This window comes from Martes martes, assembly GCF_963455335.1.
Source record: "Martes martes genome assembly, chromosome: 1".
NCBI lineage: Eukaryota > Metazoa > Chordata > Mammalia > Carnivora > Mustelidae > Martes > Martes martes.
The window spans coordinates 217,284,479-217,311,759 of record NC_137888.1 but is presented as its reverse complement, the minus strand read 5'-3'; the positions used below and the strand labels follow the sequence as shown (position 1 = coordinate 217,311,759).

The following is a 27,281-nucleotide window of genomic DNA, read 5'->3' as shown; positions in this document are numbered from 1 at the left end:
GCCCGGATGTCCCCCACCGTCCCAGTGAGCCCTGAGGCTCCCCTACCCCAATGCCAACATCCACAGGTGTCCCGGCCTGAGGACCCAAAGCCCCTCAATTCTTCCCCATAAAAGACAACTGTGCACTGATTTTTCAGGTGGAGAAACAGAGCCGGTCAAGGACAGAACCCATCTTTCCAGGGAGGTAAGCTGAGGTCCCTCTGGGGAAAGAGATGCTGCCTCCTGGACCCGGCAGGGACCCTGGCCAGGGCTCGGAGAGAAAGCACTGTTTCTGTGGTGTATTTTCTTCAGAGATGAGAAAAGGTTCTGTCTTTGGTATGGACACCCTCACCCCAGGCAGCGGGTGGAGGCAGGCAGGGGTCGGTAGGGAAGGGGGTCTTCGGCCCCTCATCTCTTGGCCTCGATGGCCCAGCCCAAGGCCGGCTAGAGAAGGAAAATCCAGAGGCCCAACCCGAGGAAGGAGAGACAGCGGCGGCTCTGCCTGACCAGGGTCCAGAGACAAGCTGAGGAGCCCGTAAGGCCTCGACAGGGAGCGTCTGCGGAGCGGGACAGGAGCAAGAGCAGAGCACCATCACCTAGGGACGACAGAAGAGGAGAGGTCAAGGGTCAGCTGCGAGCCACCAGAGACCCGGGTCCAAGTGCCCCCCCCCTCAGGTGCAGGACCCAGGTAGGGTCCTCAGACTGAGCAGCCAGGGTGGGGTCTCAGCTGCCCCGTGTTCTCGCTGTGTGACCTAGGGCAGTGCCTTCACCTCTCTGTGCCATTCCTTTCTCTGCAGAATGAAAATGCTCAGAACCACCTGGGACTCAGGAGTCTCTGGGGGCGCCGAGCACCTGGACACGGCCACCACTGCTTCAGCAGCCACTGACTGTGATGGCCATCAGCGTTGCTTCTCAGGTCACACACCCCTTTGGGGATGGAAGGGAAGCGTGTCTTAGCCTGACGCGCGCCCACTCCCGGCCCCAAAGGCACCACAGATCACGTCGGTGATCTAGGCGTCCACTCCCAGCCCCTAAAGCCCGGCCCCAGACTGGAAATCCCTTCTGCTGGGGACCCGGAGGCGGCGGGAAGGGGCCGTGTTCTTGGGGACTGGAGAGCGGCCCAACCCGGTGGAAACTCCTCTCTGCTGACCTCTGGGGGGAACCCCACAACCCTCTTCTCTTGCAGCCCCTCCCTCCCTAGCTGAGCCCCCAGCTCCCACCTTCTCAGATCCCGGGTCCTATCTCGCCCTCCTCCCCGTGGAAGTCCACGCAGCCCAGCTCAACCACATCTTCTCCTGCCTAGACCACCCCTCACCGCACCCAGAGGCCCTAGTCTCTCACCAAAAAGGTCCTGGAATCACCCCGACCTGCCTGTCCCCCCCAGCTCAAACCCTCCCATGGCTCCCCAGCACCAAAGCCAATGGCCAAGGGTGTGCCTCTCCATCTCACCCACCTCTCCTCGAACGCCCCCCAGACCCAGGCCGCCCTGAGTCCTTTCTCCGGGGTACAGCCACCTCCTCCAAAGATGCTTTACCACCAGTGAGACCCAGAGTTACCATGACGACTCAGCAATTCCACTCCTGGGCATAGATGCGGGAGCCATGAAAACACACATCCACACAGAGACGCGGACGTGCGCGTTCTGAGTGGCGTCATTCATAATGTAACAACCAAAACGTGGAAACACCCAAATGTCCGTGGACAGTGAATAGATGAACATGTGTGCGTCCCCGCGCGGGAGCGTCCCCAGCCCCAGCAGCAGCGAGGCCCCCACACGCCTGGGGACAGAACCCGAGCCCACGGCACTTAGGGAGGGAACCAGACACAGAAGGCCACACGGGGTGTGAGTCCCCACGTGCGACACGCCCAGAACAGGTTCCTCCACGGACAGGAAGGGGGCTTGGGAGGTCCGGGGATGGGGGAGGTCGGGGGAGTGACTGCTCATGGGGAACGGGGTGCCTTCCAGGATAATGGCATGTTCTGGAATTAGGCAGAGAATGATCGCACTTCTCTAAACACACTAAAAACCACTGAGTTGCACACTTTAAATGGGTGAATTCTTTTGTAGTCTGCGAATTCTTTTGTAATTTTCAAAATGAGAAGACAACTGGGTGAATGGGTAAGTGCTAGGAGCCTATGGGCAGGTACACACCTGGCTCAGGGCTCCCGTCTGACCACACCACGCAGGTGCAGCTCACTCTCCGCGGCCACAATGGGCTGCCCGCTCTGCAGGTGGTAGTCGATCAGATGGCTGATGCTCTCAAAGAGCACGTCCTTGGTCCGCACCTGCAGAGCCAGAAGCCTCAACATCAGTACCGCCAGGAGCCTGTGGAGAGGCCCACTCACCGGGAACCTGCGCTCCCGCGAGCCCTCCCCAGGGGTCTGATGCACGCTCAAGTCTGAGAACCATGGCTCAGAAGCTTCTGTGGGATCAGACTCGGAATTCTGGTATCAGGTATGGACACGGGCTCTAAAACCACAGGGTTCTGGGGCCACCCCTCCTAGAGCAGGTGGAACGGAGGCCCCAAAAGGGACATGTGGATGTCTCAACCCCTGGGACCTGCAGTTGGGACCTTATTTGGGGATGTGCTTAAATGAAGAGTCTCGAGATGAGTGCATTCTGGTGGCCCCAAAGCCAATGACTGGTGTCCTTGTAAGAGTAGGAAAGTTGGACACAGAAAGCAGGCAAGGCAGAGACCAAAAGGCTGCGGCACCTCCAGGACCTGGGGGGGTCCGGACAGGGTCCTCCCCACCAAGCCTCAGCAGGAGCCCGCCCCGAGACACCTGCATCTCAGACCCGCAGCCGCCGGAGCCCGGGAAGAAGACCCCACCCTTGTTGGAACCACTCCGTTGGCGGCTGTCTGGCCGGGAACCCCCGGAACATCTTGGGAACACCTAGTAGAGAATCACCTGTTGCCTCTTGGAATGAGAAAACCTGAACATCAGCACGGGCGAGGACTGGACCCAGCCCGGACGGGAACCCTCCGGCCCCCTGCTTCATGGGCAAAGCAGGCTCTGAAGGCACGCTCCTGGGCCCTGTGGTAAAACCATCTATTTCTCTAGAACCGGGGTTGGGACCTGGAGTCAGCCCTTTAACCAAGCATTTGAGGAAGCTCCCAAGTTTCTGGAGCTTTAGGAGTTGCGGACCCCATCTGGTAGACCCACTTAGTGAGAGGAAACGGGGCCCTGGAGGTTCTGACGTGACAGGAGAGCCACACAAGGGGAACTGAGAACAGGCCCCACGGCCTCGCCCCCACCGCGAGAGTGTGACCCCCTCGGAGAGACCGAGAGCGGATGGAGCTCCCGGGGCAGTTCTGAGGTCCCGGCTGGATGCCATCAAAGCACCTGGGGAGACCCTAACACCCCAGGCTCCTTCCCCTGGGCAATACCCTGTAACCCCAAGGCCCTTGGACGCTGGAAAATGCTTCATAAACCCCAGAATTCCTTGTAAACTGAAAAGTGCTCTGCAAACCCCAAAATGCTTTAGGAACTGTAGAATACCAAGCAATGGTAAGAGGCATCCTGTTCCACGTTCCTCAAGGAGAGGGGGAAACCCCCACCAAAACCATCATGCCGCTCAAAGACAGACTTAAGGGGCGCCTGGGTGGCTCAGTGGGTTAAAGCCTCTGCCTTCGGCTCGGGTCATGATCTCAGGGTCCTGGGATCGAGCCCCACATCGGGCTCTCTGCTCAGCAGGGAGCCTGCTTCCCTTCCTCTGTCTCTCTGCCTGCCTCTCTGCCTGCTTGTGATCTCTGTCAAATAAATAAAATCTTAAAAAAAAAAAAAAAAACTTAAAAAAAAAAAAGACAGACTTAAAAGACACACAAGCTTCCGGGCACCTGGGTGGCTAAGTGGGTTAAAGCCTCTGCCCTGGGCTCAGGTCGTGATCCCAGGGTCCTGGGATCGAGCCCCGCATCGGGGTCTCTGCTCCGCGGGGACCCTGCTTCCCCCTCTCTCTGCCTGCCTCTCTGTCTACGTGTGATCTCTGTCTGTCAAGTGAATAAATAAATTTTTTTTAAAAAACCAAACACGCAGGCTTCAAAGGTGTCAAAGTGAGAGAAAAGTGCACATCCAGTAACTTGGAGACCCCACAACTCCTTGTGAATGGAAAGATGCTTTGTGAGCCTTAAAGCACACGGGAAAAGAAAAACATCGTATTTACCACTCAAAGACATCATTATTTGTAAGACACACAGTGCGCGCGGAACGTGGGAGAAAAGCGCATGGAATGTATGCGTTGTAAGCCCTGAAAGGCCTTGAAGCTGGAAAAGGTCTCGTAGCCCCGAAATGCTGTGCGGACTCGGGAACCCTCTAGAGACACGACGACCCGCGTTACGGCGGGCCGCGCTCTGTACCTCCGAGTTACCTGGTCCCGAGAACAGAACCCGCTCGCGGCGGCACAGGCTCTCGGTTCAACCCCGAGCGGGCTGAGGCGGGCGGCCAGGGCCCCGTCCTCCCCCGCCCCCCTGCGGGCGCCCCAACCCCCCCACTCCGGCCCCGCCCCGCCCCCTCAGCCCCCTCCACACACAGGCCGGCCCCGCCCCCAGCCTGCGGCCCCGCCCCCCAGCCCCGACCCCGCCTCCAGCCTGCGGCCCCGCCTCCAGCCCCTGTGCCCCACCTTACCACGCCCTCAGGGTCCACGAGCAGCAGGTGCTTGGGCTGCCCCGCGTGCATGCCGGTGAGGACGTACTGCCCGGGGTTGGTGACGCTGTCGCGCACCAGGAAGTCCCCGTCGGCTCGAAGCAGCCTCTCCGCCGCCCTTCGGCTCATCTGGCCGTGGTACCACGGTTCCTGCCGCAGCTGCTCCTCCGTGGGGGCGATGGGGGCCCGGCGGGTGGGGGGGCTGGGCCACTGGTCCTCCAAGGGAAGGGGCGCCGCCGCCGTGCCCGCCCCCACAGAGCACTCGTGCAGCTTGAGAGCATCCTCGAAGGGCCCTGCAGGCGAGGACGAAGTGCAGGAGGCAAGGGCGGGCTGCTGCCTCCTGCGGGAGAGGAAGGGGTCTGGGCGGAGAGGGGAGGGGAGGGGAAGGCTCCGGGGAAACCGAGCTTCCTGGGCATCAGACCTTGCCCGGCTGCGTACTGAGCATGCTCCGTGTGCGTGCTGGGTGGGTGTGTGCGCGTGCTCCATGTGTGCTGGGTGTGTGCTGAGCGTGCTCCGTGTGTGTGCTGGGTGAGTATGTGCTGAGCGTGCTCCGTGTGTGTGCTGGGTGGGTGGGTGCGCGTGCTCCATGTGTGCTGGGTGGGTGTGTGTGTGCCCGTGCTCCGTGTGTGTGCTGGGTGGGTGTGTGCTGAGCGTGCTCCGTGTGTGTGCTGGGTGGGTGTGTGCGCACGCTCCGTATGTGCTGTGTGGGTGTGTGCGTGTGCTCCATGTGTGTGCTGGGTGGGTGTGTGCTAAGCGTGCTCCGTGTGTGTGCTGGGTGGGTGTGTGCTGAGCGTGTTTCGTGTGTGTGCTGGGTGGGTGTGTGCTGAGCGTGCTCTGTGTGTGTGCTGGGTGGGTGTGTGCGCGTGCTCCATGTGTGCTGGGTGGGTGTGTGCTGAACGTGCTCTGTGTGTGTGCTGGGTGGGTGGGTGTGCGTGCTCCATGTGTGTGCTGGGTGTGTGTGTGTGCGTGGTCCGTGTGTGCACTGGGTGTGTGTGTGTGTGTGTGTGCTGGGGTGGGTGTGTGCTGAGCGTGCTCCATGTGTGTGCTGAGTGTGCTCCGTGTGTGTGCTGGGTGGGTGTGTCCTGAGCATGCTCCGTGTGTGTGCTTGGTAGGCGTATGCGTGAGCTCCATGTGTGCTGGGTATGTGCTGAGCGTGCTCCGTGTGTGTGCAGGTTGGGTGTGTGCTGAGCGTGTTTCGTGTGTGTGCTGGGTGGGTGTGTGCGTGTGCTCCATGTGTGTGCTGGGTGGGTGTGTGCTGAGCGTGTTTCGTGTGTGTGCTGGGTGGGTGTGTGCTGAGCGTGCTGTGTGTGTGTGTGCTGGGTGGGTGTGTGCGTGTGCTCCATGTATGCTGGGTGGGTGTGTGTGTGTGTGTGCTGGGTATGTGCACGTGCTCCGTGTGTGCTGGGTGGGTGTGTGCGTGTGCTCCATGTGTGTGCTGGGTGGATGTGTGCTGAGTGTGCTCCGTGTGTGTGCTGGGTGGGTATGTGTGCGTGCTCCGTGTGTGCTGGGTGGGTGTGTGCGTGTGCTCCATGTGTGTGCTGGGTGGGTGTGTGCGTGTGCTCCATGTGTGCTGGGTGGGTGTTGCACGTGCTCCGTGTGTGCTGGGTGGGTGTGTGCGTGTGCTCCGTGTGTGTGCTGGGTGGATGTGTGCTGAGTGTGCTCCGTGTGTGTGCTGGGTGGGTATGTGTGCGTGCTCCATGTGTGCTGGGTGAGTATGTGCATGTGCTCCGTGTGTGTGCTGGGTGTGTGTGTCCTGAGCATGCTCTGTGTGTGTGCTGGGTGGATGTGTGCTGAGCGTGTTCCGTGTGTGTGCTGGGTGGGTGTGTGCTGAGTGTGCTCCGTGTGTGTGCTGGGTGGGTGTGTCCTGAGCATGCTCTGTGTGTGTGCTGGGTGGGTGTGTGCTGAGTGTGCTCCGTGTGTGTGCTGGGTGGGTGTGTGCGTGTGCTCCGTGCGTGTGCTGGGTGGGTGTGTGCGCATGCTCCGTGTATGTGCTGGGTGAGTGTGTGCTGAGCGTGCTCCGTGTGTGTGCTGGGTGTGTGTGTGTGTGCATGCTCCATGTGTGTGCTGGGTGTGTGTGTGCTCAGCGTGTTTCATGTGTGTGCTGGGTGGGTGTGTGCGCGTGCTCCATGTGTGTGCTGGGTGGGTGTGTCCTGAGCGTGCTCCGTGTGTGTGCTGGGTGGGTGTGCTGGGTGGGTGTGTGCGTGTGCTCCATGTGTGTGCTGGGTGTGTGTGTGCTGATCGTGTTTCGTGTGTGTGCTGGGTGGGTGTGTGCGCATGCTCCCTGTGTGTGCTGGGTGGGTGTGCACTGAGCATGCTCCGTGTGTGTGCTGGGTGGGTGTGTGCTGATCGTGCTCCGTGTGTGTGCTGGGTGTGTGTGTGCTCAGCGTGTTTCGTGTGTGTGCTGGGTGGGTGTGTGCGCGTGCTCCATGTGTGCTGGGTGCGTGTGTGCTGAGCTTGTTTCGTGTGTGCGCTGGGTGGTACCTTCTTCACTGTCTCCTGGGGTCTAGGCATGTGGGATATTCTCTTGGATTTTTAGGTATATGCAGATAAAGAGCTTCTCTCTCTCCATTTGGACACCTGCTTCGTTTTCTTGTCTCGTCACTTTGGTTCACTTCCCAGCACATCTACCTCCTGTTTCACCGATTGCCTGATGGCCCCGGCCAGCCCCCCGATACAGCACTGGGCTCTGTACAGCACTGCACTTGGTGGCAGGAGGCAGGCAGGCGTTCCTCTCTCCGGTGCTCCCCTAGACAAGCTCCTGGCCTCTGCAGAGGCTTTCTGAGGCTCATGGCCCGCACAGTGCGACACCAGACAGGCCATTCACCCTCTCAGAGCCTGCCTCCTCCTTGTAAAACTGCACGTGGGACAGCACAGATCAGAACCCCAGCCCCGACCCCGACACTGGCACAGCTGTGTCCTGTGCCCCTACGCTCCTTCCCCTTCTGCTCCGCGGGAACCCCTCCTGCCTGACTCCTTCGCTGGTCCAGGTGCAGCTGACCCAGCCCCCAGCTAGCAGGACACGCGGCCAGGCCCGGCCAGTCGACACCTTCATCCCACCCTCCCACCCACTGGCCCAGGCTGGACAGATCAGATGCAGACCCAGAATTTTCAATGGAAGGCTGGCTGGGGTTGCTGGGACATCGTGCCCCCTAAGGGGGCAGCCGCCCTCAGAAGCTCCCACTGGAGCACCTCCTTTCCCATCTGAGGGCTGCTGTGAGCCAGCAGGGGCCACGCTTTTAGTCCCCTGACTGGTGCACGGTGGGTGCTCAAGGTACCTCGGCTCGTGCCACATCAGTGGTGGGGGAGGGGGCTTGGCAGACTCTGGGAAGGAAGAAATCTCCAGCTGGCTTGGTTGGTTCTTGGGGGTCTCCCACTAGGGAGGTGTCCTGAGGAAGGGAAGTGACCCTGCGTGGGCCAGCACAGAGCCAAGAGCCCCACGGTGCTTGTGGAAGAGGATGGCACTGGTGTTGTGGCAGATAATGGGCCTCCTCCATCAGACTGAGTCCTCTGTCAGGCCAGGGTATCCCAGAGGGAAGGAAGGAAATGCCTCCCCCATCCGGGGTTCACTCTATCAATATGTGGTTAGGCCTGCCCCATCAGACTGGGTCCTCCCACTCAAAGGAGCGGTCCCCCCAAGGGTGCCTCCCCCATCAGGCCAGGATTCCCAGTGGAAGGGGTTTGGGCCCACTTCCTCAAACGATGGTGGAGCTAAAATACCCTCATCAGGCTGAGGAGACCCCGAGGGAAGGAGCTAAGCCTCCCCCAAGAGACGGAGGCGTCTCATGGAGAAGAGGGGCCTGAGCCTCCCCCTCACTCTTTCAATGCCCTTCCCCTCAGATTAGAGACCCCTACAAGAGAGGAAACTGGGTCACCCCCAAGAGACTTCAGAGTCCCAGGGAGGGGGGAGCTCACAGCCTCCCCTATCAGACTAGGGAGTCCCCCCACCCCACCCTCACCAACTTGCAAAGTCCCAAGGCGAAGAAGGCTGGGCCGCCCCCATCAGACCACTGGTTGCTAGGGGCACGCCTCCCCCCTCCGGCTGGCCTGCCCCCACGTACGCATGTCAAACAGATCCTTCTTGGGGCTGTCCTCCGCCTGCAGAACGTCCGGGGCGTCCAGACCCTGTGTGTTGACGTACAGGTGGTCCTCGTAGTCTCTGGGGCCCCTGGTGTCGGCCTGCACGTAGCCGTCCCCCGGCGGGCCTGGGGAGCGCAGGAGGAGCGGAGGGTCAGCTGCAGGAGCCCAGGACCGAAGAGCAGGAGGGACCCCACAGGGAGCCCCACCCACACATGCCGCCCTCCAGGCAGGCCCACTTGTGCAGCACCGTCTGGAGCGACAGACCCCAGGAATGTCCCCCCAGGGGCTGCGGGCTCCAGAAGGCGCCCCCAGGCAGGGACGCTGCCACCAGGCGGGACGGTGGCAGAAAGCCCCACGCGTAGGCCGATGCGCACATCCAAAATCTAATCACAGTGAACCTGGTCTCCGTGTAATTACGTTCCCCACACAACACATGGGTCACTCCATCGCATGCCTGTACTATTTTAGGGTTTCCTTTCTTTTCTTCTTAACTGTGAGTGTGTGAAGCGTTGTCATGGCTCAAAACCCACAGAGCCAGCAACGTTCTCCTCCCCGGGGGCCGCTCAGATTCTGCCAGGCCCTGACCAGGCCCCCGGCTTCGGCCACCGTGTCCTTCCAGGTGCCGGGGGCAGCCTGCTGGGCTGAGAGGTGGGAAGCGGCATCTGGGGGACGGCAGTTTCCTTTTCTCGCTTCTGGGCAAGGCTGAGCTTCTCTTCCCAGGGCCAAAGGGCATTCGCGTTTATTTTTCTCAGAACTGTCTATTCGTTTCTAAATGTCACTGTTTTTAATCCTTGGCAGAGAAATCATGATTTCAGTACACTGTGTGGCCATGTCCAGCCCAAGGGCCCTAGGGTTTGTAATATCCACGTTATGCCAGAGACATCTTTACCCTCCGGGACATGTGAACTCACATGCCAGCCCCATCTGTCCTCTGTGGACATGGGCAGGTCTACTAACCTCTCTGCGCCCCTGTCTCTTCCTCTGTGAAATGGGGAGCGAGGGTTAGATCCTCTATAAGCAGGGCTGAGGGTTACAACCTTAGAACGGTATCACCAAAGTTAGAATTCAGGACGCCTGGGGGGCTCAGTCAGTTAAGCGTCTGCCTTCAGATCAGGTCATGATCCCGGGGTCCTGGGATGGAGCCCCGCATGGGTCTCCCTGCTCAGCGGGGAGCCTGCTTCTCCCTCCACCTGCCCCTCCCCCGCTTGTGGTCTCCAATAAATAAATAAATAAATACTCTAAAAAGAAAATTATGATTCAATTTGAGTGCTGACAACCTGTGGGTCCTGGGTGGCCGATATGGGCAGAGGGCAGGCCTCCTGGTCTGCCTGGAGAGGCACAAATTCTCCCAGCCTACCACAGCCAGAGCCAGTGGACCGAGCCCGGGTTGCAGGAATCCAGACTGCGAGGGCACTCCCGGGCGTCGGAGCTGGGGCATGAACTTACCGGCCGGAGTTCTCGGCTACACAACAGGGAAAAGCATAACCAGAAGCACTAGCAGTGCACGCCGAGGCTTGGGGCTGGGAGATGCTGGGGAGACGTGGGGCAGTCAGACCGGGTACCAGGGCTCGATCTTAGCCGGGCGCCTGCGGGGCGCCCAACAACAAAAGTGCCCTTTAAACACCGTGCTAGGAGCGCCAAAGACGCCCAGATTGCCGGGGAAGATCTAAAAACAAGCCCAAACCCAGCACAGATGTTCGTGAGGCTGTGGGGGAAACAGGCAGCAGCAGCGGGGCTGGTGGGCGGACGGCCCCACAGCCTCCAGGAGCGCGGCACACACTGTTCCCGGCCGTCCCCCAGCTCGGCCTCCACAGGGCAGACACAGCCGCAAGGCCCTCCGTGCCCGGCAAGAGGGGCCGCGCGAGCAGAGCGAGCTGAGCTGTGGGGCCTGGGCGCGAGCCCGCAGCCCTGTGGGAGGACGTCGTGGTGAGCAAGGACCGGCACACCTCGAGGGCCGGCACCTCTGCACGTCGCACCAAGTGTGCAAGGACACACTCCTGGCTGCGAGGGGAAGGCAGGTCACTTCCAACTACGTGTAATGGGGTGAGAGGCTCACAGGCTGAAACGCAATCGTTTCGTCAAAACAGAAGTCCACGGTACCTTGATGGGTGCACAACTACGGGACTTCTACCCAAACAGAACGAGCAGCCACTCAGGGGACGGACCCTACTGAGAACCCTAACCCGCCTCGTGCTGTCATCACAGCAAACACCGGGAGGTCCACCCACACATCCGAGCCGAGCAGGGGCAGAACAGAACAGAGCGGTCCGCCACGGAGAACAAGGGTGAGGGCGTGTGCGTGGACAGGCGCGGAGCGAACTCCAGGATGGACGGCTGCGTGGGGAAGCGAGCTCGACGTGTGCACAGACCCTCACCGTCCGTGAGATCGTGGAGAATGACACGCGCATGTGAATAGTCTGGAATGGATGTGGAAAATGCTGGGGAAAAACTGGAAACCAGCAACTACTGACAGCGGTGGCCTGACCGGGGAGGTGGAGAGGCAGTCGGCGGCAGGGGTGCCCAGCAACTTCTCACCAAATGCGTTTTTACACCCCAGCATTTTGAACCATGCGAATACAGTATCTCTGCCCAAAATGCGATGAAAGTAGTCTGTGCGGAATAAAAAGAAACTGACGTCGTCAACCCCAAGAGCAGGGAGTGAGCACAGTGTCTCAGGGCAAAGTGAAGAGGGAGACGGTGCGGGGCAGGGCTGGGGCACCTACCAGCACTGGAGGCGCCCAGGTCCCACGGCAGGCTGCACGTGTCCCTTCGAGCAGGAGATGCCCCCTGAAAAAGAGAGTGAGGGTCCTCCAGCCACATGCAAGTCCCCTTCCCTGGGGCCCCACCCTCCTGCACGGCTGGAGACGTAGGTCAAAGGCACGGGACGCCCCAATCCCTGGGTCCGACACTGCCCTCCTTGACCCTCCACGCACTTCTGCCGCAGCCTCAGCTGCCCTCTGCACCTTCCTGCCACCTGCCACATTGTGTTCCTTCCACCTGGATGCCCTTCCCTGCACTGCTCGCCCAGGCAACTCCTATTCACCCGTCAGGGCCCGGCCCAAACGCTGCTTCCTCCTGAAAGTCCTCCTGACCCCCGAGTCGGACTCCCTGTCATAGATTCCTGGTACCGCCCCTGGACGCCCCTTTCACGGCCCTGATGAGATTGTGGATACGAGAATCCACTCAGGGTTTGAGTCTGGAGTAGGGCCGGACGCGCTGTACGGTTTGGGGCAGGAGGGAGGGAAGGGAGGAAGGACCCGCCACCGTGATCACAGAGAAGAGAAAGAGAAGGAAATGCTGGGGTTAGGCCCGAGGAGTCAGCACCTGGGGACAACCCCCCTCAGCCCCCCACCCCAGCCGGCCCAGCCCATGAGGTCCACAGAGGCTGACCTGGCCGAGGACTCCGAGGGCCCCGAGGGCACAGGGCTGAGTTAGCGTGAGCCTGGAGTCCACCAGCCCACCCAGGGGCGGCTCCTTCCCTGGGATGCTGTTGTAGTAATTGTGTTCCGATTCCTCCTCATCCCCCCAGGCCGAGTCCTCTGGCCTGGTCAGCCTGGGGACAGACAGCAAGCGGGAGCACAGGCAGGAGCCCCAGCACTCAGGGGCAGAGAGAACGGGGACCCCCAAGAGGGTGCCAAGGCCTTGCGGCTTGAGTTTCTGGCTCGGGCCTCTGACGCTCCCGGGCTGGCTCTGGGGGGAGCTGGGTGCTCTTTCCTCCTCTACACACCAGGGTCCTGTGAGCTCCCCAGAGCTTCTGCTAAACTACAGTGGTCCTCGCTCCGGCAGGGTGGGGGGGACACGCTCGCCCCAAGCTTGTACCCAGAGCCAGTTCCGAGGTTAGGGTGGGAGTGCTGTCAGCATTGCCACGGCCCTGCCCTCTGGCCCTGCAGGTCCTGAGAGTAAAACAGGGGAAGCCGGGGGGACCAGCCCCAAACCCCCAGCCCCTGCAAGGCCCGGGAGGCGTGCGTGTGTGCGGAGGCGTGAGCTCACGGGGACGGGGTTCCAGGCACGCGGGTGAGGACTCCCGCAGCCCAGTCTGTCCCTGCAAACTCCGCTCTGCGGAATGGCTCACCCGGTTCACCCGTTACTTAGTCTGGCAGTTCGCTACCTCGTGTACCAGGCAGCTGAGCACAGGCTCTGCGGATCCGGCCGGCTGCCCACAGGCGGCGGCCCAGGAGCTAAGAATGGATTCTTCTCTTTTAAGCCACAGAACTTTTAAATGATTCAGAGAACAGCAAAAGAACAATGTTTGGTGACATGTGAAAGTGACATGAAGTCCAAACTTCGTGTCTGTAAATAGAGACTTGCTGGCCCGCAGCCCGGGGATCCCTAGAGGCCCCCCCACGGCTGCTCTCGCCACAGCGGCCAGGACAGGCGGTCTGGCCGCACGGCCGAGAGCATGGGCCGTCTGGCCCTCTGCAGAAGTGGGAGCCCCCGCCCGGAGCGGCTCCCCAGATCCTCGCCTCGGCCAGCCGGGTCAGAGCAGGCCTGTTCGTGCCGGGTTCCCAGACGAGGGGACGGGCCCGGCGGCTGGGCCATGAGCCCACGGGGCGCGTGGAGGAAAGTCGGGACAAAGCAGAGACGGCCCCCAACGCGGAGGAGGCAGCACGGGGCCCAGGTGCCCGGCCTCGGTCAGGGCACACGCTATCCCCGGGAAGACAGGACGAGGGGGGCCTGTACCTTTCCGGGGCCACGACCACCCGGGGGGGGCTGTGCAGGTACTGTTTGAAGCGCAGCTCGAAGGCTTGGCCCACGGTGCTGATGATGCTCTGGGCAAGGCCCTCGCAGCATTCCAGGATGTGGCAGGCTGCGGATGGCGGCGTGTTACGGGGCATCCATCAGCCTGGCCCCCGGGGCCCCCAGCCGCCCCCGCCGGGACCTCACCTCTCTGGTTGATGGGATCCTTGGCTACATAGGCTACGTAATCCGTCATGTCCTGGAAAGAGATCGAGCATGGGGCAGGGGTCAGCCTGGCCATGGGGCCGCCCCCGGATCCAGCGGTGCGGGACCCTCTTCAGGCGACAGAGGGGGGGTTGAGTCCACCCCCGGCCCCCGGCCTTACCGTGTCACCGCCCGATGCGAAGGAGATGGACTGCATGTGGTGGTTGGCGATGATCTGGCCGGAGAGAGACACACGTGGTCACGGGCCAGGGCCACGGGGAGTGGACCAGAAATACACCTGGATGGGGACGGCCCCCAGGGCAGGGTGCAGAGGTCACGCCCACCCCCAAGCATGTGCAAACACACCCAACACCCACAGACGCACAGACACGCACAGTCACACACAGAGACACAGACACACTCCTCCCTGCACAGATGCCCCCATGGGGACAGGTCCAGAGACACAGCCACTACCACATACACCAGGACACACTCAAGCCCTCTCCACACCCTGACACGCCCCGCGTGGGCCTGCACGTCCACGCACACGACACCTGGAGCGGCCGGATCATTGGGCACACCCAGGGCCACCTCATAGGCAGAGACCCAGGCAGGACCGCACCAGGCTCCAGGCTCCACACTGGCCCCCCGTGCTCATTTGCATGGGTTGGCTCATTTGCGTGTTCACTTATGCACGCACCCCTCGTCTGCATGTTTGTCCCGTGTGCACATTCGCACACTCGTTTCCATGTTCGCTTGTGTGCTCGCTTGCCACCATCCACGGCTGTCCTGAGTGCTCAGGTTCCTCTGTGACCCAGGGAGCAGTCAGTGGCTCCCCAGGTCCACCACACCCACCCTGGCTTGGGTTCCGTCCCTCCGTGTGCCCCCACAGCCGCACATCCCAGCCCTCTCCAGGGTCACGGTGCTGTCTTGACAGGTTCCAAGGCTGTGACTTCTCCACCTCTGTCTCCCCACAGAGGGCCTCTGCCTGGGATGTCCTCTGCTCACCTCCTCCCTCCGAGCTAGTGTCACCACCTCTGGGAAGTCCTCCATGATCCCCCCGCTTGGTCACAGAGCCCACTGCACACCTACAACATCCCTTGCTGGGCCCCATGGTTCTTTTTGGGATTTGTAATTATTCCCTTATTTCACTGGTTGGTTTCCACCAAGAGTCCAAGCCAGGGCCCTCCCCTGGGCACTGCTGACCCACCCCGTCTGGGTCACTCTCTGCGGGGGCGTGGTGGTTGGCGGCAGCCCCACACTGTGCCTGCCACGAGGGCAGCTCAGCTCCTGGCTCGGGGTGGGGTCTCTGCACACCCCAGGTGACCGCGTCCACACGCGGTCCTGCACCCAGCACCCCTCCAGCCTCCCCCAGAAGTCCGGGCGGCCTTGCAGCTGGCGGCACCCACCTGGCGCGTGGCGGGCACGGAGAGGTTGAGGCCGTCCGTTGAGATGCTCACGGCGATGCTCATGCCCGCAAAGCGCAGGTTGCTCTTGCCCAGGATGGAGGCCAGCGCTTTGTTGGGGGCCTGGGGTGGGGACGGGGCAGAGGGCAGTGCGGGGCCTGCAGGCTGGCGAGCTCTGCCCTGCTGCAGAAGGTGGGCTGCGGGGGTGGGGGGGGGCTGGGGCAGGGCCCAAGGTTGGCCACGCCAGCCCCCACTGCTCCAGCCACGCCCACCAGTACCACCCAGGGACCGGGACACCCTCACCCACCTTCTTCTTCCAGGAGCCCCGGATGCCAGGCACCGCCTCATGGAGCCGGTTGATGGCTTCCCTGCATGGGGAGAGGGAGGAGGGGGCTCAGTGAGCTTGAGGGGGGCGCTTGGGGAGGAGACAAGAGCTCACAGAGTGTGGGGGTCAGATGCCACGGGTTCACAGGAGGGAGGGAAGCTAGGGCTCCTGGAAAGGGGAGGAAGGGACAGAGCCTTGGATCAGGGCTACCGGCCCCCACCCCGTGCATGCCTGCAGATCCCCCACCCCCAACACACCACCCTTGGCTCTCACCCTCTGGCACCTCCCTTCTCAGTGACCAACACATCCCTGGACCACAGCCCAACTTTAGACCACAGCACGCAGACAGGGGGATGAGCACAGCCCCAGAGCCTGGACCCCAAGTTCCACGTGGCCACAGGCCCATCAGATCCCCATCTGTGGCGTGAGAGGTGACTCTGCTCTGGGCTCCCCCAGACAGTAAGCAACAGACCGCTGGGAAACTGCCAGTCCCCCAGGGGGCCAGGACGTCACGGGACCCTCAAGGTCAGACCACACTGGGCCCGGAAAATGCTGGTGCCACGAGAACAAACCAGACCCTCGCATCCAGCCGGCGGGAAGGTGAACGGAACTGCCGCCTGGAAATGGTCCAGCAGCTCTCCAAACAGCAAGACGTGGGATCAGCACACAGCCCCCCACATCCGGGTGACACACCCAGGAAAAATGGAAACACACATCCACACAAGACCTGTTCTCAGCAGCTCAAGTTGTGATAACCACTGACACCCAAGGGTCCACCGACCCGTGAACAGATACACAGGCGTCCCCCATGCGCAGGAGCGTCCCCGGCCGCAGGCAGGAGTGCGGCCCCCACGCACCCGCCCAGGGACGACCCCGAGCCCACGACGCTCAGGGAGGGAACCAAACACAGGAGGCCACATGGGGTGTGAGTCCACGTGTGTGACACGTCCAGACCAGGCTCCTCCACGCACAGGAAGGGGGCTCGTGGGGGCGGGGGATGAGGGAGGTGTGGGAGAGGGGGTGACCACTGATGGGGACAGAGCCTCTTTTGGGGCTGATGGAATGTTCTGGAATTGGGGAGGGAGTGGTTGCACAACCCTGTGAAGAAACCAAAACACATCGGCTTGTGCACTTTAGTGGGTGAGCTGTTGACACGTGAATTACATCTCGGCAGAGTGTTTTCGTGTCTACAGCGAACAGACTAACTCAGTGATCACAGGCAAAAAGATGTCTCTCCCTTCGGGCTCGGCCTTGGTTGTACCCAGAACTCATCGTTACTGTTCCCGGAAGCTCAGAGCACCATGAGATCACCGTGCTTTCTCTGCCCCAAAGACAGCAGGGACCACAGAGATGCTGTCTCCGCCCTGGACAGGCTCCCAGCCCCTGTCGGCCCTGACCCGAGTCCTAACCAGGAACGACCCAGCACCCGCAGGTCCCACACACTGCGAGGGACCAGGTATCCTCTCTACCTGAGAGAGAAAATCCAGGGTCTGGGGAGCAGGGGCCCCTGGAGGGCAGGACAGAATGGGGACTCAGACACCACGCGCCCCACCCCAAGGCCATTCCAAGTCCACGCCACACTGTGGCCCAAGCTGGGCGGCAGGAGGGAACCTCACCGCGCCTCTCATCCTGGGCTCCCAGGGCAAACTACCTGAGCCACCTCCGAAGCCTCGCATTGCCCTCCCCAGCTGCCCCGAGCCCCTGGCCCCACAGCGGCCGGTCTCCGAGGCTCACCTGGTCACCTGGGTGCGGGTGTTAAAATCCAGAGAGCGCATGGAGCGGAGGACTTCGATGCAGCCCATGTACTGAGGGGAGAGAGAACAAGCAGTTAGCAGGTGGGCCCCAAGCACCAGCCCAGAGGGGTCCAGGGCGGGGGACAGGTGAACCCAAGCCCTTCCTCCAGCAAGCGCTGCTCTCTCTCCTCTCGTCCCCCCTGGGCTGCAGCCCTGCCCCTGTGCTCGGCAACATCCCGCCCCGCTGCCCCGGGGCCTTTGCGCCTGCTGCCCTTCCTTTCCCTCAACTTGCAGACAGGTTCCTTCCCCATCTCGAGGCTCAGCATCCACCTCCTCAGAGCCACCTTCCTGGACGCTAAGCAAGTGGTTTCCGGAAGCTGACCGATCCCTCCAGGCTCAGGCTGCTGTTGGTCCAACTGTCTGCTGTTAGTTCTCGCTTTCCGTTCCACGGGAGCACGAGCCCAGGAGGGCCAGGGGGGTGACCGGGATGGCAAGGCTCTTGCTCACACTCAAGCCCCCACACCCAGCACAGGGCCTGCAGGCAGATAGGGAGGAAACCATCTGGCCCATGAAACCCAACCCTCGGACTGTCTGGACCTTTCCGGGGGAAGTGTGCCCACCCCCGCAGAGGCCGCCATCCCCACAGAAGGGGGCTTCCGAGTCTCCAAGAGGTGACGCTGCGGGACAACAGAGGCGGAAACAGTGGCAGAGCTCCCCGACGGCTTCGACCACCGCAAGAGGAGGCCGTCAGGGACCAGCCCGGGCCAGAAGCCTCATTCCAGCCAGCGTCTGGGTGCTGGGGTGTCCGCCCTACGCACCGACGGCCTCGTGGCAGCACCCCTCACCGTGCACCCCGGAACATACGGGTGCAACCTCCAAAACGGGCAAACCCCGGAGGCAGAAAGGTGGCCGGCAGGTGCCAGCAGCTGGGGGAGGAGAGGGGTCGGCGCTAATGGGAATGGGTTTTTCTGGAATGAGGGAATGTTCCGGAACCAGAGAGTGCTGATGGTTGCGTGACCTTGTGAATGTACTAAATACCATTAAAGCATACGTACACTTGAGAAAGGGTAATGGGGGGCACCTGGGTGGCTCAGCCTGTGGGACACGCCACTCTCGATCCCAGGGTCATGAGCTCAAGCCCCCTGCTGCGCCCAGACCTCACTTAAAATAAAAGCACAGAATAGAATAGAACAGGATAGAAAATGGGTAATGGGTAACTGTTGTAAATGTTACCTCCATTTTTAAAAAATCACAAATTCACACACACTGTGACCTTGAAACTTCATTTTAGGAGTTCGCCCCACAGATACATCAGCCCAGGGGCTGCGGGTGTGTGTGTACCAGTCGCAGTGTGGGGCAGCCCAGGTCCGGCCCTCCATGGGGCTCTGAGCCTGCAGGACTGGAAGGGGAACAGGCAGGCGGGTGTGTGCTGCCCCCAAGATGCCCTGGTGGGTCAGCGCCCGCCCACGCCCTCTGCCCCCAAGCTGCCCTTCATGGTGGCCCCAGGGGCTGGCTCCCCATACCTGGACCTCCTCTGTGCGTCCTGCCCCCCTCAGTGTCCCCTCAGGTACACCTTTCGCACACACCCTCCTTTTCTGCTGGGACCCGTAGCACTGAACAAATCAGCAAGAAATCAGAGACATCCTAAAACTCGACACATCCGGTGTGTCAGATTCAATGCATGATCCAGTTCAACTGGAAATGCCACTAAACAATGAATATTTTCTTAGTATAAGTATGTCCTAAATAGTTCATGGGACATACTTATACCAAGAATTATTGGTGTTCACTGGAACTTTTCATCTAACTGGGTGCCCTATATTCTTGCTAAATAAAAGCAAATCATGGTTCTTGGAATGCAAGGGTATGCATTTGTAAGAAAGACAAGAATTTTTTATATATTTATATGAGATTATCTCCAAGGTCTATCATTAAGTAGCAGGAACAAGGTGTAGAACAGAGGTCATGGTGAGTCACCATTCACGTGCACAAGGGGTCAAGGACACATGCATGTATCTACTGTGAGTGTGTGTATGTTTGCTCGAGCATCGATGAATAATTCTAGCAGGTTATAGTGGCTGCTTCTGGGAGAGAAACCCCATGCTATTGACAGACTGTAAACACGGTCATAAGCCATTCCTCCCCCATCTAAGCCCTTGGGGTGGCCATGGAACGTTGTTTGGGCCAAAGAGATGTCACCAAAGGTGACTCCGTCTAGGTCTAAAGGTCACTTATGCCCTGGATCTTGTCCCTCACTGGTCTCAGGTACCTGAGACACTGCCAGGCCAGCCTGCTCCAAGAGGACAGATACATGGCCCATCCCCATCATCCCAGCTGACACTGGCCCATTACCATGTGAATGAAGAAACACGAGAAATAATAAATGTGTGCTGTCCTGTACTAGATTGTGGGATGATGTGTTACATGGTAAGTGCTAACTGAGACAGTGACCAGAGGAAGAGGAGGAGCGAGCCAAGCAAAGACCCAGGCAAGGGGACGGCAAGTGTAAGGCCCAGAAGTGAGAACAAACATGGAGAGGCCACAGACTCACTCCAATGTAGCAAGAGCAGAGAATCAAGGAGCAAAGAGAGATGACAGGACATAAGCAAGGAGGCTGCAGGGCCCTAGGGCTGTGATGAGGGGCTGGGTTTCATGCTGCAAACACTGGGGAGCCATGAGAGACTTTTAAGTAGGGGAGTGAATAGATCTGTCTCACCTTCTGTTGGATGGATGGAGGGCTGGATGGTTGGATGGATGGGTAATGGATGGATGGATGGACAGATGGACGGATGGATAGATGGATGGGTGATGGTTGGGTGATGGTTGGATGATGGATGGAAAGGTAGATGGATAGATAAATAGATGATAGACGGATGGATAGTTGGATGATGGATGGATGGATGGGGGGGTGGATGGTTGGATGGATGATGGATGGACAGGGGGGCGGATAGGTAGAGGATAGAGAGAGGATGGATGGATGGATGGATGGACAGATGATGGATGATGGATAAAGGACAGGTGGATATATGATGGGTGAATAGAGAGATGGGCAGATGGATAGGAGGAGGGACCATGGATGGATGATGGATGGACGGATGAACAAGGGATGGATGGATGGGTGGGTGGACAAATGGATAATGGACTAGTGAATGATGGGCGGATGGATGAACGGGATGGATGGACAGATGGATGGGTCAGTGAACAGAGAGGTGGACAAATGGATGAATGATGGATGATGGAGAGATGAACAGGGGATGGATGGATGGGTGGACAGACAGGTGGGCAAATGGATGATGGATGATGGATGGATGATGGATGGATGGACAGATGGATGGGTGGGTGGACAGATGGACAGATGGGTGGATGAACAGATGATGGATAGACAGATGGACTGATGGATGCATGAACAGGGGATGGATGGATAGATGGATGGGTGGGTGGACAGATGGACAGATGGGTGGATGAACAGATAATAGATAGACAGATGGACTGATGGATGGGCATGGCCTATATGCCAGGCATGTGTTAGACAACTGGGACCTCACAGGGAATTTGCTGCAGTCCCTGACCCCAAGAGTGGATTTTCTCACTGAGGGGACAGCTTTGGTGGGACGCTGGCTGCCCAACAGGTATGTTCCCTCTGGGTACGGAGTCCGTGCAGTGGGTGTCAGTGTTCTAAGCCCAGGATGAAGGGTTCTGATTCCCATACCACCCCCAAGTTCACCCCAATTAATGTCCGGTCCTCCCTGGGAGGCTGAAATCCTCCAGTGTGCCCCCAGTCCCCGCTTGGCGAAGGGTGGGGAGCATGACTTACTTGTGCTGGAAAGATGGGAGCTCGCACAAGAAGGGATGCAACAGGGGCACCCCGGAGGGCTGGGAACAAGACTGCAGACTCAGACGCCAAAGGAGCCAGAGAGGGGAGGCTAGCAGACGGCCAGGGCAGGCTCCTGCACAGGCTGACAGTACCTACTGATCACACATGACCTCTTTCAAGGCACCGTCACCATGTCCCTGCGCCACAGGGACAACTATTAGCCCTCAGGAAACACAGGCCAAGGGGGCTCAATGAAAGCCACAAGCTTGTAGGTGGCGGAGGCAGGATTTGAACCCACGCCCTCAGGCCCTGGGGTCTCTGGCACAACCACAGGTGGGGGCCTACACAGCATATTCCACAGCCATGGGGGCCCAGTGCTACCAGACGCCTGATTTTTTTTAAAAAGGAGACAGAAATCCGGGGGCTTTGGTGTGAAACCTCGTAATTTGTAAATAGTGACCAGAAACAGAATTTTTACTTTTAAATAGACAGCAGGGGTCAGAGCTCAGAGGTCAGATTCAGCCTAGGGTCACCAGGGAGCATGACCTCCGCCAAGGAAGCACCACCCACCGGACACCGGCTGTGCCGGGCTGGACGCTGCCCTCGCTGAAGGTCTGTGCACCTGCAACCCCACCCCAGAGCCTGTAGACGGCCCCTAAATCCCAGACGGGCGTCCCAGGAAGACACCAGGGGAGCTCAGAGTGATGGATCTGTAAGCCGAGGGCTGCAGCACCTGCACGACCTGCGGGAGCCTCGGCAGGAGCCCGCCCGGCGAAACCTGCACCTCCGACCAGCAGGCTCCGGAGCCCGGAGCCGGGGAAGCAGACTCTGCCGTTGACTCAGGCTGTCACGTGTGTGGTGACTGGTGAGAGCCTCCCGGGACACTAACACAGGTCAGGAAGAGACCCCACATGGCTCTGTATCCCACCTCCCCCTGGGCACACATGGAGGCACAGGCAGGCCACAGCCCACCCTAGAACTCTACAGGGAAGGAGCTATTTCCCAGCGGGGGAGCTGAGGCCCGGAGCGGGGAAGGGACAGAGCCAGCTCCCACAGCGAGCCAGGCCCGCGGAGATCTGTCGAGCACCCAGCTCTCTGCGCTCCCGGCGGGGAGAACCTCCACCACCTGGTCCTCCTCCTCACATCGTCCTCTGCCGTATGGCCCACACTACTGTGGGCTCAACATTTTAAGCAGACTCCATTGATAAACATAACTGGGTTTATTTTTTAAGGAAATGGCAGGAAACCACTCAAGTCCTCATCAGTGGATGATAAGACCCATGTAGCGGGTCCCCCACGCGCGGGAGCGTCCCTGGCCGCCAGCAGGAGCGAGGTGCCCCCTCCCACGCCCTGTCCCAGGGACGGACCCCGAGCCCACGACACTCAGGGAGGGAACCAGACACAGAAGGGCACGTGGGGTGTGAGTCCATGCATGCGACATGTCCACGAAGGGCAAGGGGGCCCATGAGGGCCGGGGGCTGGCGGGGGGAGGGGGACAGATGATGGGGACGGGGCTTCTTCCTGGGGAGATGGAACGTTCTCGGATTAGATCACGGTAAGGGTTTCTGCAAATGTACTAAAAACCCCTGAATTATACAATTTAAGTGGGCAAATTTTATGGTATTGAACTCTATCTTCAGTTTTTTTATTTGTTTGAGGAAAAGAGGAAACTGCCTACCCTCCCGTCGGCCTCTGGTTTGAAGCCTTCTCAAGTTCTTCTGGCCAGCACCGGAATGGCCGTGGCACGATCATAAGGGGAAGTGTCTGTGCAGGAGATTCCGCTAAGACAAGCCAGTGGAAGTTTGTGGGCACCCAGGAAGCTTGCACAGCCTCTAAACCCCCTCCTGGGGAAGTTGCAGAGCAGCCTAGGGGGTTGCAGCGGGATAGTAGGGGGAGCGCTGCAGGCACCTGGCGTGGCGGAGAGGGGGTTGGTCTGTGTGGCCAATAGCCGTGCTCCTGGTGAGCAAAAGGGCATCCTGCCATGAACCTGAGAATCCCATACACGCCTTACATCCACCCCTCAGTTCTGAGGCTCTGACCCCACAGAGACTTCCTACTTACAAAGGAGACAAACATCCCCCTGGCCAGTGTGTGGGTCTCCAGGGGCCGCGTGACAAACCACCAGGATCGGGACAGTGGATGACAACGGGGCCCTGCTCTCTCCTGGTTCTAGAGACCACATGTCCAAATCAGACGTGGGCTGGGCGTGTTCCTGCCGAAGGCTCCAGGGCAAGGATGCCCGTCCTCCGGGTCCTCACAGGGTGGCCCCAGCCCCATCCAGCCACACACTCATCTCCGCCTCTGTTGTCACATGGCTTCTCCCTGTGTCTGTGTCCACGCTTCTCTCCTCTCAGAAGGACACCAATCCTTCTAAATTCCACACGATCTGGGGCCCTGGGGGGCTCCACCAGTAAAGTGTCTGACTCCTGATTTCAGCTCAGGTCATGATCAGGGCCTTGAGATAGAGCCCTGCACCAGGCTCTGCGCTCAGCGGGGACTCAGCTGGAGACAATCTCCCTCTCCCTCTGCCCTCCCCTGCTTGTGCGCTGTCTCAAGAAAAAAAAATTTACAGCCCATCCTAACCTAGGATGGCCTCGTCGTTACCAGATTTCATCTACAAATGAAGTCACATTCGGAGGTCCCAGTGGACATGGAGTTGGGGGGACACCAGGTGACCCAAGTTTCCAGAACCGTATCAGGACTGGCATCCATCCTGCCTCTTACTTTGCTGGATGGGGAAGACGCAGCCCAGCCCTGTGCTTTCAGCCCCGAATGCACAACCTAAACCCAGCTGTGCGCAAACGCCCGCCAGACACCAGCCAAGAGACAGCTGCACCATCACCAGAAAGCGGGGCGCCCCACTCTGAGCACGGGGAGTCTCCCGCTCACGCCAATCAATGATTCTAAGTGCCCTGGGACTTCAGAACATCCTGCCGGGCATTCGTGCATGTGGGCAACCCTGTGCAATCACCGTGCCCCCAATCTAACTCACTTCACCCGTAACACGAGGTGTGTGAGGCAACTTTTGTTCGTTTACTTTCTAACTGTGGCAGGATGCACGTGCAAGTCCCCATCGTCACTATTGCATGAAGCACACTCACACCCCCGCCCTCCATCTCCAGAACTTTCCATTCCCCCACATGGAGACTCTGTCCCCATGAAGCACGGACTCCCCATCCCAGCCCCAGCCCCCACCCTCTCCTCTCTGTCCGTGTGGACGGGACTCCTCTGGGGCCCTTCTGGGAGTGGGGTCCTGCGGGACGGGTCCCTCTGGGTCCAGCTCCTCTCACTGAGCCCCATGTCCTCGGGGTCCCTCTGCGTCATGGCAGGGGTCAGTGTCCCTCCCTTCCTGAGGCTGGACCGTGTTCCCGCGTGGGGACGGACCGCGCTGTGTGTGTCCATCTGTGGACGGACGCGGGGCGCTTCCTAGAGTCACCTGCTGCGACTCGTGCTACTGTGAGCACAGGGCGTGGGAACCTGCTGGAGTATCTGCTTTCGCTTCTTCGGAGGGGACACCCAGACGGGGCAGGACTGGGTCACGTGGGGATTCTGTTTAACTTTTCAGGACGGTCTTAATACACACTGAATTTAGTGACACTATCACGCATATTGACAGAAGACTATTTTGCATAGCTCAGACGTTACCAGGACTTGTCCACTAGTTCAGAGTATCACGTTGCTTACAGCAACGCCAGTGGTGTCTGAGCTGCTGGACCCCGTGTCCACAGCAGCCGCGTGCACCCTGGTCATCATGAAGGCACCAGCTTCTGCCCAGGTCCCAATGCGTCTACAGGAGCGAAGTCTATACATGTACACACCGAAACATATCCTGCGTTATTACGGATTGTTGTCACTGTGTTTCTCCTTTTTATTGCTGCTTTGTTACATCCTATCTATTCTCAGGGAAACAAATGTGCAGGGAGGTCTTACAGATAGACCTGAGGTTCATTTCATGGTGGAGGGTTACAAAATACTGGGTCTAAATAAGGAGCGCTCAATCCAACAGAACTGCAAGCCGTTGTCTTAAACCGAAGTCGGAATCACCTGGAAACTGTGACTGCGGGGCCCACCCCCAGAGTCTCTGACACAGCAGCTCTGGCGTGGAGCCCAAGAATGTGCCTTTATAACAAGTCCCCAGACATCTGGGCACCACATACTGTTCATCATCGGCTTCAGCCAATTTGATAATCCCATCTCCCTTGCTATGAATGGATTTTTGCCATTTGGGGCCACTGAGGTCTGGGGGGGAAGAGAACTAAGGAAGGGATGGTCTTCTTTTCTTCCAAGGCACATGTTTGGATCCATGTGTGATGCCTGGAGCAGTGGCTGCTATTCTGTGACCATGAGGGCAGCTAAGCCAGCATACTGAAGATGGCAGCACAAAAGGATGGAAAGACCTTAGGTCTTTAGGGATGCTGTCAAGCCACTGAATTAAGTCATCCTGGAGACACCCTACCTCTTGTCTTTGAGGAATAAGCTGTGTTTCAGCCAAAAACATCTCTATTCAGTTAACCTCCCACAGTTCCCTTGCATATCACCAGCATATGAAAACCACACTTCAGGAAAAACTGAGTGATATGGAGTCCTCGTTGTTTCACCGGCATGTGTCCAGGTTTGAGCTCTGATCCCTCCCCAGCCAGTCAGTCCACCTGGCCGGGGTCAATGTCTTTCTGTGTCCCACAGCACCACGAGCAGAGCTGGGCACACCGTTTAAAAACCTTCATTCATGGAGAGCTTATGACAGGGCATGAAAGAGGGCACCTCACAAAAGAGAAAGGTCTCAAGGCACCTGGGTGGCTCCGTCGTGATGCATCGGCCTTTGCCTCAGGTCATGATCTCAGGGTCTTGGGATCGAACCCTGCATCGGGCTCCCTGCTCAGTGGGGAGCCTGCTTCTCCCTCTCCCCCTCCCCCTGCTAGCGCACTCTCTCTCTCTTGCTCACTCTATCTCTCAAATACATAAAAAAAAATTATTTTTTTTAATTTAAAAAGCAGAAAGTTCTTATCAGTGGAGTTTTTATGAAAGCAGAAGCCCAATGCATCAAAACGGTATGAGTGGGAGGAAGACAGGATTGGTGGGCCACAGAGCTTGATGCAAATTCTGGCTTGTCCACAGTGCGGGTTCACTTTCTTAACAGCGGAAGTTTGCTCAGACATCTGCCCTTCAGAAACATCAGATCAGGGACAACTAGAACTGAGCTGTCCAGTAAGGCAAACACGTGCCTCGTGCAACCACCTGAATTTAACTTAAAAGTAAGTAAAACTAAAATTTCATTCGTTTGGGGCGCCTGGGTGGCTCAGTGGGTTGGGCCTCTGCCTTCGGCTGGGGTCATGATCTCAGGGTCCTGGGATCGAGTCCCGCATCGGGCTCTCTGCTCAGCGGGGAGCCTGCTTCCTCCTCTCTGTCTCTGCCTGCCTCTCTGCCTGCTTGTGATCTGTATCTGTCAAATAAATAAATAAAATCTTAAAAAAAAAAAAAGAAAACATTATTAAAAAAAATTTCATTCGTTTGTCACACTAGCCACATTTCAAGGGCTCAGTGGCCAGGTGGGGCTACCATACTGGACAGCAGAGATCTGGAACATTCCATCACTTCAGGGAGGTCTTTGGGCGGCGATGCTCTAGGTCCACCCCTCAGCTGGTTTAGGCAAAGTTCATGGGACACACGTCTGGCCAAGAGACATGAGGGGAATCTGGCTGGGCATTTCTGAGAAAGGTTCCCTCACTCATGAAAGGACCAGATGGGAAGAAGGCTCTTTTCTGTAGGATGATGGGACAGCCAGAGGAAGACCTGGTCTGAGAGCCAAGTCACATCAAGGGTGGCATCCTCGCCTCCTGGGGCGGCTGCCGCCCCCCAGACACGGCAGTTTAGAACAGCAGACGCGGGCTCTCTCACGGCCTGGAGACCAGAGGCCTGAGATCCAGGTGCTCAGGGCTGGACCCCCCCCCCCAAAGGAGGGTCCTTTGTGCACTGGGTGGAGCCCCCCCCAAAGGAGGGTCCTTTGTGTACTGGGTGGAGCCCCCCCAAAAGGAGGGTCCTTTGTGCACTGGGTGGAGCCCCCCCAAAGGAGGGTCCTTTCTGCACTGGGTGAAGCCCCCCAAAAGGAGGGTCCTTTGTGCACTGGGTGGAGCCCCCCCAAAGGAGGGTCCTTTGTGCACTGGGTGGAGCCCCCCCAAAAGGAGGGTCCTTTGTGCACTGGGTGGAGCCCCCCCCAAAAGGAGGGTCCTTTGTGCACTGGGTGGAGCCCCCCCCAAAGGAGGGTCCTTTCTGCACTGGGTGGAGCCCCCCCAAAAGGAGGGTCCTTTCTGCACTGGGTGGAGCCCGCTGGTGGCCCCTGGTGGCCCCTGGTGGCCCCGGACGCGCAGCACAGTCGCTGTGTTCTCCGCGTCCTCCTCACACAGACCCTTCTCCAGGTGTCCTCACCG

General features: G+C 59.3%; 1 protein-coding gene across 1 annotated transcript in view; it reads right to left on the bottom strand.

Moving 5' to 3' along the window:
• Positions 1–263: 263 nt before the first annotated feature.
• SHC2 (SHC adaptor protein 2) overlaps positions 264–27,281 on the bottom strand; it is a 30,414-nt gene continuing 3,396 nt past the window's right edge. The window contains exons 2-14 of the mRNA XM_080818759.1: positions 17,425–17,577; positions 17,044–17,114; positions 15,292–15,352; positions 14,988–15,107; positions 13,760–13,813; positions 13,582–13,633; positions 13,378–13,504; positions 12,088–12,250; positions 11,421–11,484; positions 8,679–8,822; positions 4,603–4,913; positions 2,132–2,265; positions 264–575 (exon numbers count right to left, since the gene is read on the bottom strand). Of these exons, the coding sequence (XP_080674885.1) occupies positions 2,137–2,265; positions 4,603–4,913; positions 8,679–8,822; positions 11,421–11,484; positions 12,088–12,250; positions 13,378–13,504; positions 13,582–13,633; positions 13,760–13,813; positions 14,988–15,107; positions 15,292–15,352; positions 17,044–17,114; positions 17,425–17,577 (1,449 nt within the window). The 3' untranslated portion in view covers positions 264–575; positions 2,132–2,136. The remainder of the gene's footprint in view (positions 576–2,131; positions 2,266–4,602; positions 4,914–8,678; positions 8,823–11,420; positions 11,485–12,087; positions 12,251–13,377; positions 13,505–13,581; positions 13,634–13,759; positions 13,814–14,987; positions 15,108–15,291; positions 15,353–17,043; positions 17,115–17,424; positions 17,578–27,281) is intronic.